The sequence below is a fragment of the Ptychodera flava genome, chromosome 7 (assembly GCF_041260155.1).
Source record: "Ptychodera flava strain L36383 chromosome 7, AS_Pfla_20210202, whole genome shotgun sequence".
Lineage (NCBI taxonomy): Eukaryota > Metazoa > Hemichordata > Enteropneusta > Ptychoderidae > Ptychodera > Ptychodera flava.
The window spans coordinates 16,535,918-16,550,964 of NC_091934.1; the positions used below are offsets into that span (position 1 = coordinate 16,535,918).

The following is a 15,047-nucleotide window of genomic DNA, read 5'->3' on the forward strand; positions in this document are numbered from 1 at the left end:
CTTCTCGGACCTTTCGCTCGAAATTAAACATGCGCCGGATCAAATCGCGAGAAAAAAAAGCAGGAAAAGAGAACGAAAGAACGTCTAATTACTCATTGTCGAACATGGTCGAGCTGAAAGGAAGGCAGAAAACTTTATCCTGAAGAAATGTTTACAATTTTAAACATCGGTAGAACGTCGCAAATCGACTCGGGCTGAGACACTTTCGCAGTAGCCTACAGTCGCGCCTCGATCGGTGGATCTGTCGAGGTCGTGCACGCGATCCATTATAAGTTTAACCACGGACAAGGAGAACAATCCCCTTGTCTTTGTTCAACAGAAACGCGCTCAGCTGAGGAAACATTTGAAAGCGAACAGACGTAACTTTACACCTCGTTACATAAACGGTACGCCGTTCGCGCTTCCCTAGTATACTCTTTCGGTACATAACCCGGACCAATAACAGCTTTTCAAGTGTGAAAATCTGTTTATTCCTCATGGATTGGCTAGAAAAGTCGTACGATATAAAAATTAGGCCCCCTTGTTTAACGTCAAGAATTTCTCATAACATTAAGTTAAACTGTGTCAAAGTATGCATGGCATTTTGTCGTAGGCACACCTACGGATGTTTTGAAATCTCGTATTTATTTCTGATTGGGCACATTTTTCTCGAACGTTTGCTTTGTTGCAGCCTGTCAATCATTTGACGCCCATAATGGCAAGCAACATCTTTATCAACGTAAATTTTTAAAAAAGTTAATGTGAATTTCACCAGTGAAAACCATACAAAGCTTCTGGTAGTTCAGAAATTAGTGACTCCCAACTCTGACCGGTAGTGTCTTTACCAAACCAACAAGGTGGTAAAGAAGAGTGCCGAGAAAAAGGTGCGAAGTTTTCTTCTGTACGTCATACGATACTGTTCTGTACGTCTTACGTTCTACTTTACAAGCAGTATTTCCTAATGGCCTCGAAGAGACAGACCTATGTGATTTCGCTGGTAGGAAGAACTGGCAGTGGAAAGAGTGCGACTGGTAACACAATTCTTGGCAAAGACAAATTTACATCTCAGCTTGCTATGCAATCTGTCACAAAAAAGACAGCCTGGGGAAGGTCAACTCGCAAAACGAGGGAATTCGTTGTAATCGACACCCCCGGCTTTTTGACACAGAAGGTCAGTCAAGTGAGAAATATATGTAAGTGAGATATGCAAATCCGTCGGTATAGCGATGACGCATAGCAATGGCATTGATGCTTTCATTATTGTCCTGAATGCCGATGAACGCCTGACGGAAGAGAACATCAAAAGCCTGAAGTCTTTGCGTGGGCTGTTCGGCAAAGACATGATGAAGTACTCCATACTTCTATTCACAAGAAGAGATCTGCTCGAAGAAGATAACATAACCTGGATCAATTTCTGGAGACGACCCCAGAATTTCTTCGTAATGTCATCAAAGATTGTTCTGATAGAGTTCTGGCATTCAACAACAAAAATATGGGCGACGATAAGCAGGTTGCAGATCTGATAGACATGGTCGCGCAAATCAAACGAATGAATGGATCCTCTCCGTACTCCAATGACATTACATCCAAGGTGAAAACAATCGTTAATGATGATAAGAAATCGTACAAGCAAGACGCGAATGATAGTAGTGTCGCTGACCACCAATCGGACAGGCTGATGAAGGACGAATCTAATATATTGCACAAAATCAAATCTGCGATCGGTGGCCTTGTAAGGAGATTCTTGAGATTGTCCAAGAAAGATCTGACTTAGGATCACAAGGAGTGAATTACAAAGGGACATACTAGTATATTTTAAAGAAATTCTAAGCTTTGCAACTTCTCTCAGCTCTGAGGCAAAACATATTTAATTTTATTCACGAGACTGTCATATATCATATTTCAAACCTACAAAGGCAAACAGTAAAGACATTTCAAGATTGACTTTTACGTCCTGCAACCCTTAAACTGACATTTTATACAGGCACTCTGTTCCTTATTTCACGTTCTATTCTGTCTACAAGGAGGTCAAATGCAGTATCTGCTTAATACAAAGTCTCAACTAAAAATTTCCCAGAAAGTAACAGTGATCTACAGTGTAACGTTTTGTATCACATAAAGTCACAATGCCGGTTGTGTACCTCTTGAAAGGCTTTCAAAAATTCCTTGGCGAAATACCCAAACAGGTAGTTTTCGTTTCATTGACAGCGCTGTCTACTTTAACAGTTTGCCAAATATCGTTAAGCTAAAATCAAAAACGTTTATTCTTTCTGAGCATTAACAGCCAAATTTAACACTTACTCTTTGTGGTGCTTTTGACAGTACAACTTATTATATTAACGCATGCATGTACAATCAGTATTTTCTAGCATTATAACCGAAGATTGTGTATTTGTTTCGAATGATGTAATGCTAAATGATTATTTGTCAATACAGTGTTGTTACTACTCACTTTATAGAATAAATAACTGAAATCATTACACGAGAGACTGTTATTCAATCAAGTCTATTATTTCAAATCAAGTCACAGTCTGCTGTGCTAAATAGTTTTCCGACGATTTTTAGATTGGCATTTTGGTGAATTTCCTTATGATCTTAGAACTCCAGACGCAGTCTATTGACAAGACAAGCATTCATGGTCATCGCAATTCATCAGTAAAGGCTGACACAACTTCAGTTCAAATTCTAAAGGGCAAGCCAAAAGATGAATGAACCTCGTCATTGCAACTTATATATATGTGTGTGACAGCCATTTTGCCGTCAGACCATTGCAAGAATTGAAATTGACCATAATTATAGGGATCATAAGGTAAAAAGCAATCAACTCTACAAACGTGCAAACCATACAACGTTAATCTTGAAACTAACCAATTAATATAAAAGCGACATTAGGAACCGACAGTTGCGCGACAAATTCAGGAATTATGGTTAGGCAAAAGGCATTGATACAAAAGGATTATAGGATCTTTTTGAGTGATGTCGAAATACAGTATACAAGTTGGCTGCGAATACCTAGGAAAATGTTCAAGTTGCAATATACTACATGATTTTAGAATAATGAACAAATGTTTTATCGGATTAGATATATTCAAAATGATCAAGCATACCTATTGACGGGGTCACCTTTAATAAAGGCGCAATTTTTTGAAAATAACATAGCCGTGAGTAGCTGTCGGTGTCACTACCCAAGAATTGACTGTAGTCTATTTCATTCTGCGCAGTCACTGTTGCCTACGGCAACAAAAAGCTCTACCTGTGTACATGTGTAAAGTAACACTGCATAAAAACCCTATAATACTACTGTATTAACATGGATTATTGCCTGTATTTTAGCTGAAGAGTGCATATACAGATGAATACAGTCAAGAATCCATTTTTTGTATTCAGCAAGCCTGTATTCATGTGGTTCATGTTAATTTACGTGTATTATACTATAATACAGGCAACTCATTAATGTGAATTTATCTGAATTATTGGGTTTTCATGCAGTGTAAGAATCTGTCGTTGTTCGACACTGAGATTAGGAAGCGTGTAATTTTAGCAATAATGTACCCGCTCCTGGCCCATAATGGAGGAAAGTAAACTTTTCAGTCCATACGTATTCGACTCCGCCTCGTACACTATTTCATGCAAACTTTGCTTTCGTCCGTTATGGCCAGAAAGGGGTACATTATTGCTATTATTTAACAGTTTTGGCGATGCCAGTGATTTGTAGACGTAGAAAACATCTTTGGCCACAATACTGGATAACCGGATACATTGTCAGTAATTATTCGGGGTATAACGTCACAAAAATCACTGGTTCTGACAGAGGTATAATACAATTAAACTTAATAAATACCATTTGCTCAAGTAACCTACCGTTGTGATTATGTAAAATTGTATTTGGTTGCAGTATAATGGCAGTTGGAGCAAAATGATTAGGATTGCAATCGTTGGCCCTGCTGCAGTGGCAAAAGTGGGACCGGCAACACACTTCTGCAGAAGCAAATATTTGCAACATACTACCGTCAGCTAGTTCAGGCTCTACAGGCGTTAGGTAGGAACGTGGTACGCTTTTGTTCGACGCATTCGTAATAGATACAGCAGCATTTGCCAAATACTGAAGGAAGGCGCTCAATGAAAGATAAAATGGAGAATTTTATGGCGTAAGCAAAAAAATGATGATTGCAGTGGCCTCTATGTAATTCTCCTTATACTGGATGACAGCATTAGATTTACGAAGGAATCAGAGTGTGCTGTCGAATCTCTTCGGTTTTCCTTCGGAGACGATTTCGAAAAGTACCCAATTGCTGTCTTTAGCAGATATGAAAAGGAAAGACAGATTACGTTATCGACCTCAAAAGAACCTCGAAGTAAGAATTATTTGGAGACTTTGATCCAGAACTGTAGTAATCTAGTCTTCCATTTCAATAACGAGGAGAGGAATAAACAAAAAGTATGGACAGTTGCCTGATTACTGAAAGCGGTAAATGAACTGCTGGAAAAGAACGATCCACTTTGTCTTGATCATATGATCCGACATGATACAAAACACCCAAAGTCACGAAAGGAAAAAAAACGGAAAATCGAATGAAGGTCCTCAAACAACAGCAATGAAGGAGGAATGGAAACAGTTCGTAATAGTTCGTAAGTGTAGGTGTAGTTTTGTCGACAGACTGTCCTTCTGAAAATTTGTAGAGCAGGCGAGTGAAATCTGGTCATCTTACCCAAGCCTCCTAGTGATCATCAATCCTCGCTAGAACATTGTGATACCATACAATATTTTGACCACTGCTAATTTTCAGATATTCGTTTTGGGATGAAATGCAGTTTTTGTTTGCTAGACATGCGTACTATACTATCCTAAGTTGTGTGCCGATACTCAAACTTAAGAAAAAAACATGACGCACATACAGTACATGTACAACCAAACATAGCGGAGACAGCTCCAATGTAAGCAAATTGACAACATAAGACACGACCTAACTGCTAATAATAAGGCAAGAGTGTTAAATATGGCAAATTATTGTAAATACAGTAATATGCGTGACCATCAAACTCATTTTTTTACTCACAGAGTAAGACTCTTACGATCGCCGTAATTGGTCTCGAAGGCAGTGGAAATAGTGCAACTGTACAGAAAATACCATACTTAATAGAAAAGCATTCGTGAGCAAACGGTCGACGGCCATAACAACAAAGCACATGACGTCCGAACAAAGAGTGAAGGGGATTTCTTTTGAAGAATTGCGAAAAAAACTTGATCGTTTCGTTGCGAAAGCATGGCACTTCTCTGATGTGGATGCAATTCATAATCGGCGACAAGCTGTCCCAAATACAATAGGGATGGTCTTGAAATGCAGCTAAGAAATAGGAAAATCTACTCGAATAGGAAAATCGACTACAACAGGAAAGCCATGACATTTCTAAATTTTTAAGTGAACAATATGAAATATAGAAAGTAAATATATTAATTCTTTATAACATTCGATGGAAGTGTCAACAATTTCAGATCAAAGTATAGCACATTTGCTCATATTTAATGCTTCGTAAGTTTATTGATAGCAAAAAATCAGAGGCTCTGAAAGCAACAAGTAAAATTATGTTTGCCTCGACGCTTTGCGTATATAAAGTAAAGATATATAATAAATCATCATGATAATCTATTTTGTTTCTTGTTTGCATTTTTTAGCTGATATTTTACATTTCCTGTTTCTTCTTCGCTTTTCTTTTATGATGTATAGACATTAACTGATGCAGGATAAAATCAAAAATATGTTACGACTACAATGACACACTATTGAGAGATCTCTGAAAATAATCATCAGTCAGGTGTAGGTAAAATATTAGTCAGAACAATTATATTTTAATTGCCATTCATTTTGACCTTATATGCCATTTTAAGAGGCGATCCGTTGTATTTCAGTTCAAATTCAATTTTTAGTAAAGTGAACGGTAGTCTCGCGTCAACTGACTCCCAATTTTGTCCGCATAGACTACCAACTTTGCAAAATGGTAGTCACAATTGACTACCAGTAGCGAGCAGATTATTCTCCGCCGTGAGAGAAAACCGCACAGGCCCAGGTGATGCTGTAATAAGTGAAGCGACTCATGGCGCCACAGACGGAAATTTTGTTGCAAACTCAACAAACTGTTCAACAATTGGCAAATGATTTCGGAACATTTTATGTAAATGTATATTTTGCTCGGCATGCGGTCGAATTCTCTTCAATATCATGGTTGCGTTGATCATGTACGCATCACACGTAGCACAGTGGCATAGAATTGAGAAATTTAAACTTTAAAGAGTTAGCATATTGAACCGTTTCCGACGAATTTCTAAGCCGTCGCCCAGTGGTGGTGGAAGATGAAACGACGATACTCAAAGCTCAACACATTCAGGTCACTGACGGATACAGCGACGTTCGCACGATGAAAAAGTTAGCCCTACGTACGATGCTGTGTGTTCCCGGGGTTAAACGGCCTCCCACCAGCAAGTCATGGGCCCTTGAATGTGCACCGCTGGCAAACTAACGGTTTGGGACGTCCGAGAGCAACTGTTTTTGCAGTCTGTAAGCGGTTGAGTGATTCTGGTAGGCAAAGAGCGAAATCGAGTTGATTTTAGCCGAAAGTAGTTGGAAAAGATAGTTTTTCGTGCGCGGTCCAAATTAGGACCGCAGTATGGTCACCGCGTTTTCCTGTGAGAGTCAGCAGGACTGTGGTCTATAATGCCGGGAGCACACGGCATCGTACGCAGAGCTATGAACAAATCAAAGGGACTTGATGACGCAGGTGATGGAAATACACCAAAAGAGGCGAAATTTACGAGAAATTTTTCAGAAGTCATGGCGACTAGGCTGTGAATCCTGGCTCAAATATGACCACCTGAAAAGTGTGATGTTCTTCAATATCTGCCCACGGAGAGACAATTCCGCTTTCATGAGCGAGACTGGCTGTACGAGTGTTATGATATCAATCTGACGTTGGATAAGGGCTGTGGGTATTTCAAAATTCAAGCTACATTCTAACTTCCACATACATAAGATTCCCCATGACGGTGATAAACAATGCTGACGCCACAGCCCACACCAATTAAGTTTTCATAACATGTCTGGCGTAAACGTGCGGATGTATACAATAGGTTAAAATAAGAATAAAAGGGACTGAAAATCTACGTTTTGGAGGATCGACGGAGGAGCATCGACAGAGGAGCATCGACATAGGAGGAGAATCCTGACGACCTGAAGACCACGCAGAACAAGACAACTGCTGGACGCTCCTCTCCTCCATGATTTAGACATCTTGCTTTCCGTTTCCCCGCACTATTTTCTTAACTAGGCAATTTTAGGCAGTAGTTGCGTAAGTGCTCGAGTTAGCTTATTTTATTAAATTTTACACATTCCATTTTGCATCATAAATTCCCAGTGTACGTGTCGGTCTATTCGGATGTCAGCACGATTATAATAGACCGACACGAACATGAAACCAGAGGTGTTTTGCCAACGTCAAAATTTGTATGGCCAAAAGCTGGAATGCAGAAAAGCAAAATGTGAGATTTGCTCTAATATGTGATATTATGTGATTTCAAGTTATATCCGTCATAGTATGCATCGTTCACAAAATTTACGCATTCATGATTCTCTAACTCTTGAATACAAATCTTAGTTACGAGAGTTACAAGTTTTATGATTTCAATAACGATGTAAAATGGTATTGTGGACAGCTGAGAGAATAGGCCCCCTACTACATCAGGCAAACATGTTAAAGGTCTGAACTTTAGCAGGAACGATGTACGAGTTAGATTTATTGCTGAACATAACAGCTTTCAAATAATGTGAAAATTTGTTTATTCTTCATTGATTGGCTAGAAAAGTCGTACGACACAGAAATTCGGCCTTCTCGCTTAACGTCAGGAATTTCTCATAACAATTAGTGAAACTATGTCAAGGTATGTATGGTATTTTTGTCGTAGCACAGCGATGATTTTGAAATCGCGTATTATCTGATTGGTTACAAGTTTCTCGAACATTTCGTTAGATCGCATTTGGCATTTTCGATAACCTGTCAATCATTCGACGCCCACAGCGGCCAGCACCATCTTTAACGTTGACTTTAATAAATGTTGGAGTAAATGAGTCAATTTGACCAGTGCACATCATACAGCGCTTTGGGCAGTTCAGAATTTAGTGACTCCCAGCTCTGACCGGTGGTGTCTTTAAAGCGGTAAAGAAGATTTGCCAAGAGCTTCGCTTATGTATGTCTCACGATTCTTGCTACCAAACAGCATTTTCTAATGGCCTCGAACATAAAACTTAAGGTAAAAACAATCGTTAATGATGATAAGAAATCGTACAAGCAAGATGCGAAATATGGTGCTGTCGCCTCGAAGAGTCAGACCTATGTGATTACGCTAGTAGGAAGAACTGGCAGTGGAAAGAGTGCGACTGGTAACACAATTCTTGGCGAAGACAAATTTACATCTAAACGTACTATGCAATCTGTCACAAAAAAGACAGAGTGGGGCAGGTCAACTCGGAAAACGGGTACATTCGTTGTAATCGACACCCCCGGGCTTTTCGACACAGATGGTCAGTCAACTGAGAAATATATTTTGAATGAGATAGGCAAATCCGTCGGTATAGCGATGGTGCAGAGCGATGGCATTGATGCTTTCATTATAGTCCTGAATGCCGATGAACGCCTGACGGAAGAGAGCATCCTGAGCCTAAAGTTCTTGCGTGGGCTGTTTGGCGAAGAAATGATGAAGTACTCCATAGTTCTATTCACGAGAAGAGATCAGCTTGAATATGAAGGAGTTACCCTGGATGAATATCTGAAAACGATCCCAACATTTCTTCTTGATGTTATCAAAGACTGTTCTGGTAGAGTAATAGCTTTCAACAACAAAAAAGACGACGAAAAGCAGATTGAAGATCTGATAGATATGGTCACACAAATCAAACGAATCAATGGATCCGTTCCGTACACCAATAGATTATTCAAGGTAAAAACAATCGTTAATGATGATAAGAAATCGTACAAGCAAGATGCGAATGATAGTGGTGTCGCTGATCATCTAGCGGACAGGTTAATGAATGACGAATCTAATATATTGCACAAAATCAAATCTGCGATCGGTGGCCTTGTAAGGAGATTCTTGAGATTGTCCAAGAAAGATCTGACTTAGGATCACAAGGACTGAATTACAGAGGGACTAATACTAGAACATTAAATTAGAAATGCCAAGCTTTGCAATTCATCTGAGCTCTGAGGCCCTATATATTGTAATTTTATTCACGAGACCGCCATATTTCATACTTCAAAAGTACAAATGCAGTCAAACAGACATTGCAAGATTAGTTTTTACATCCTGCAACTCTTACATTGACATTTTTCACAGGCACCCAGTTCCTTATTTAATGTTCTACTCTGTCTACAAGGAGATCACATGCGGCATCTTCTTAATATAGTGCCTCAACTAAATATTTCCCCGTATCACATCAAGTCACAATTTCGGTTTTATACTCCTTGAAAGACTGTTCAAACATTCTTTGGCAAATACCCAGACTGGTAGTTTTCGTTTTATTGACAGCTCTGTCTACTTAAACTTTTACAATTTGTTGAATATCGTTGAGCTAAAACAAAAACGTTCATCCTTTCTGAGTATTAACAGCCAAATTTAACACTTACTCTTTGTGGGATGCTTTTGACAGTACAACTCATTATACTAACGAATGCATGTACAAACAGTATTTTCTAGCATTTAAACCTAAGATTGTGTATTTGTTTCGAATGATGTTATACTAAATGATTACTTGTTCACTTGTTTTGTCAATACAGTGTTGCTTACATTAATTTCTAGAATAAATAACTCAAATTATAAACACGAGAGACTGTTATTTCAAATCAAATAACAGTCTGCTGTGCTTGACATACGGCTAGTTTTTCCGACGATTTTCAGATTGAAATTTTGGTGTATTTCCTTATGACTTTAGAACGCCCGATGCATTCTATTGACAAGTATCCATCGTCATTGCAATTCATCAGTAACGGCCGACACAACTTCAGTTCAAATTCTAAAGAGGGAGCAAAAAAATGAATGAACTTCGCCATTGCAACTTATATATATGACAGCTATTTTGGCGATAGACAAATGCAAGAATTGAAATTGACACATAGTCATCATAAGGAAAAGTAATCGACTCTACAAACGTGCAAACCATGCAACGTTAACCTTAAAATCTTAAAACTCACAAATTAATATAATATGACATTAAACTGGTCCAATAATCATTTTCATTCAAGGTAATATATTTCCAGGTCCATGGGACAATTGTGATTTACAAATTTAAGTAGGACCATCCTGAACCACTAATAGTTAGTGGTGGTACCAGGTGTCCGGAATGGGTAAGCGTACCCTGCTAGCATGCTACAACCGTCAGGATTGGTCCCCAAATTGTCTAAATATTTTATGAAAAGATACAGGATATGAATCACGGTAATAAGTCAAAGCCGGGAATGCAGTCGTTAATCATTTGAGTGACCGAGGTGTCACATTTGGCTACAATGTCGTCATATCGACCGTAGAACTTTTTGAAAGTTCTAACGAGTCTTTTGTTGTGTATCCTTGTCTCAGTAATTTTGATGCCAATGAGCTGTGTCTCAGTTGAAAATCAGTAACGGCAGTGGGAACCGACAGTTACGCTACAAAGTCAGGAGGCAATACCAATGGTTAGGCAAAAGGCATTGATAAAAAACGGATAATAGGATCTTTGTGAGCGATGTCGAAATACATAACTTGGAAAATGTAGCAATATACTACATGCTTTTAAATAATGAACAAATGTTTTATCGGATTAGATATATTCAACGTGATCAAGCATCTCTATCGACGGGGTCACCTTTAATAAAGGCGCAAATTTTTGAAAATAACATAGCCATGAGTAGCTGTCTGTGTCACTACCCAAGAATTGGCTGTAATCTTGCTTGCCTATTTCATTCTGCGCAGTCACTGTTGCCTACGGCAACAAAAAGCTCTAACCTGTGTACATGTGTAAAGTAAGAATCTGTCGTTGTTCGACTCTGAGATTAGGAAGCGTGTAATTTTAGCAATAATGTACCCGCTCCTGGCCCATAATGGAAGAAAGCAAACTTTTCACTCCATAATGTATTCGGTTCCGCCTCGTACATTATTTCATGCAAACTTTGCTTTCGTCCGTTATGGGCCAGAAAGGGGGTACATGCTATTATTTTACAGTTTTGGCGATGCCTGTGAATTCGTAGATGTAGAAAACATCTTTGGCCACAATACTGGATAATCAGATACATTGTCAGTAATTATCCGGGGCATAAAGTCACAAAGTTCACTGGTACTGACAGAGGTATAATATAATTAAACTTAATAAATACCATTTGCTCAAGTAACCTTCCGTTGTGATTATGTAAAATTGTATTGGCCAGCTGGAGCAAAATGATTAGGAACGCAGTCGTTGGGCCTGCTGGCAGTGGCAAAAGTGGGACCGGCAACACACTTCTGCAGAAGCAGATATTTGCAACATAACGTCAGCTAGTTCAGGCTCTACAGGCGTCAGTCGGAACGTGGTACGCTTTTGTTCGACGCATTCGTAATAGATACAGCAGCATTGCTAAATACTGAAAGAAGGCGTTCGATGAAAGATAAAATGGAGAATTTTATGGCGTAAGCAAAAAAAATGATGATGGCAGTGGCCTCTCTGTAATTCTCCTTACACTGGATGACAGCATTAGATTACTAAGGAATCAGAGTGTGCTGTCGAATCTCTTCGATTTTCCTTCGGAGACGATTCGAAAAGTGCCTACACTGCAAATTTTTCTTGTTTGCTGGCCAGCTAAATTTAAGCTAAAATAAACCAGCTTGTTTGTCAGTAAACGGATTGTTTCGAGTTGTGAATTTTGGCTTATTTTGGCTTCCGGGCATGCCAAGTCTGGCTTCTGTGCATGCCAGTTTGATTTTAAATACTGGCTTATGGGCAAGCCACTAAGAATTTAATGGCTTGTATGCAAGCTACCGCTGAACATGATATGGCATATATACATGCCAAGCAAGATCACTTCAGCTTGTTAGCAAGCCAGTTTTTGCTAAACAGTGGTTTACAGGCAATCCACTATTAAAAAACATGACTTGCTAGCAAGCCATGTTTAAGATACTTTGACTTGCTGATATACCAGCGAACGCTGAACAGTGGCTTATTTACAAATCGATATTACACTTCTCTGGCTCAACAGTAAGCCAATTCTGGTTCCATCTGTTTGAAGATTAGTCAATATTAGTGCAATGTTGCTTACCAACAAACAATTTCAGACTAATTCTGGTTTACAGACAAGCCACTTTGAGAATATCCCTAGTTTACAAACATGCAATTATAAGCTGGCCTGCAGGCATGCCGCTCCATGGCTATTGTATGGCTTCCTGACAAACCAGTTCAATATGAACCATATTGCCGGGGGTAATTATTTCTGACCATCCATCGAATTTAATTTGGATTTCATCAAATTTTGCAGATAAAGGGTAGGATATCATCAAATGGAATGGCCTATTGGGTCTTCTATGTGGTGAAGCCACACTAAGTAGGATTGTATCACATCTGAATCACAGACAACAGCTGAAATTGTTAGAAATCCTGCAGACTACATGAACAAACCTGACAACAATCAAAGTATTACGATTAATCTCAGACTACAATTTATCGCAGTTGACAAGAAATGAAACAGTAATTGTTGCAACATAATCAAATCTTATACTAACAAGGGTATACTCGCTAAAAATGACATTCCTTTGAATGCTGCTTGTAAAATCATATTGATAACATAATTTGATGTTATAACATTTACCTGCATGCATCTGATGCCAAATTGCTAGCTGTATCACTGGGAAATCCCTGCACACTACAGACCACTCATAATTGCCAGTTCATTTACCTGGCATCCAAGCTTTATAATTGTCTTTGCTGATTGCTTAAGTCTCTACAAATTGATATGTTCCTTTCACACATCTGTTGTAATCAAAGTTACAGAGAAATTGAACCCCTAGATAAGTAAGCAAACCTAGCACAGCATGGTCTCTTTTCATGCTGCAGAATATAACACTTTCAAGAAACATCACAACACAAACTGCTTGCTCCTTCAAAGACGAGCACACCTAAACAGGGCTACTTTGCATCTGTGCCCATCTTCGCTTGCCATGGCCTGCTGTTCGGGCAGCTGGATGCTTCCCGAAATCAGGCCTTGGCCGATCGAGCTCACAGATCATGGTTTTTAAAGCCCCACCACACGACTGTACGAGACCTGTAACTAGCCAATCAGCGATCGCTGTTGATGTTTACATTTCATATCTAATTCTTCCCGTATCGCATTCAAAGCGAGAGTGTAAATTTGTAACACTGTCTTGTAGTTTAGCTAAAGTATTTACTTTGGCGAAACATGGTTTACAAAATAATGTACCTCAATCCAACACAATCGTCACGTCCTCCGCAAACCTTGTTTAGAATGCCAAGAAAGTGACTGGGAAACGTTGATGTGAAGATTGTTCGTTGATCTATGTCGCAGTTGCACATTCTGCACTTTGCCGGCGCCATCTCGGATTTCTCTGTTTATGTAACGCGTGCTGTGATTGGTCCGCCTTATTTTCAAGTTCTACCAGATCTCCTTCGCAAAGTATATCAGCGTGATCACGCACGGCGTAGTTAGTGGAAGACTCCTGTCTTGCTGACGAGCCGTGGAGCGGACGATGATCTGTGCCTGGCAATATGAGTTTTCCAGCATCATGGAATATAAAAGATGCAAACATTAAAAATTTTAGGTAGAAAATTAGCTCCTGGTAAAACGTTCAGTGTCCGGCTACAAGTACAATGAAGGCAAGGCCTAGCTACTGGTATATTTAGGGAAATTTTATTACATGCCTCGATGTGAGTGCAAATCAGTGCATTGATTTGATAGGGAACATCCGGGGAGTTAGCGGCCGGTGATCGATATACTGGCTGTCGACACGATGATCGTGTCGGTATGCAAGAATAAAAAGCAACTTAGCGACACGATCATGATAACTTGCGACCAAATGCAAATTGTACACTTATGTCACCATTTTGCTTTATCAAGTGGTCTCAATTGTACGGCTTTCGAGTTGAATAAAGGTTTCCTCGTGTGAAAAAAATGTGTGTTAGGCCAAAAAAAAAAAAGAAATGTTTCTGGTCAGGCCTTTCTTTAAAAATGGTGCGGCGACGCGGCTTTTTTTTTTTTTTTTTTTTCTCCTCCTCAAGGGAGGGAGCAGGGTCAGTTAAAGCGCCAAAGCTTAGCAGCTATTTTGCATAATCATTTGCATATCATTAATTTATATTTGCATATGGATGTAAGCTTGCACATGCATCCACACATACATGTACACTCACAACAAAATGCAATGGTAACACACAAGTGTGCAGTTTGAACATCATGGAAACTCTTTATTACACTTAAATAAATCATCACAGTATTGTAATTACAATTGCAATTAAAACAGAAGATTCAGATTGAAACTTTGAGAGCAAGAAATGGTTCGTCTGATTGGAGTTTCATTAATACATATATTGCTAATCAATTGTCAAAACTTGCCAACAAAGAGGAAAGTTCACAAGTTTAAGCTTTACACAATTCAAATGCAATTGAGTTTTATATCATTTTGAACGACAAACACCGCGAATAATTTTTCATCACGGGGATAGATTTCAACCAGCGCCCCCCCCCCCCCCCCCCCCCCCGCATAACGTCTACTTCCACTGAACATCGTCGTTCGATTCTTGATTTTAAAAATACCACCAAGATTATCACAAGACATGAACTAAGTACAACTAGAATCCCTCGAAAATCAGGTGTAAAATCTTTCAGAGAACGTGTCAGAGTGGAACCACACGCGACGCCAAGATCAATGTCAACACGTTATGAACCTGTCGACCAACATGGCCGCCGCCATATTGAAATTTATGCAATGTGAACTCGATCGCGATCGTGATCGTACTCAGACAAAACTCAGCGTTGTACAATCATAATCAACCTCACCAGTCAACTCTTGTTTC

General features: G+C 39.3%; 1 protein-coding gene across 1 annotated transcript; it reads left to right on the top strand.

Annotated features, from left to right (window-relative positions):
* Positions 1–940: 940 nt before the first annotated feature.
* On the top strand, positions 941–9,148 carry LOC139136333 (uncharacterized). Its single transcript, XM_070704057.1, has 3 exons — positions 941–1,176; positions 1,447–1,711; positions 8,246–9,148. Exons 1-3 carry the CDS (start codon positions 941–943, stop codon positions 9,146–9,148), a joined length of 1,404 nt encoding a protein of 467 aa, XP_070560158.1.
* The last annotated feature ends 5,899 nt before the right edge of the window (positions 9,149–15,047 follow it).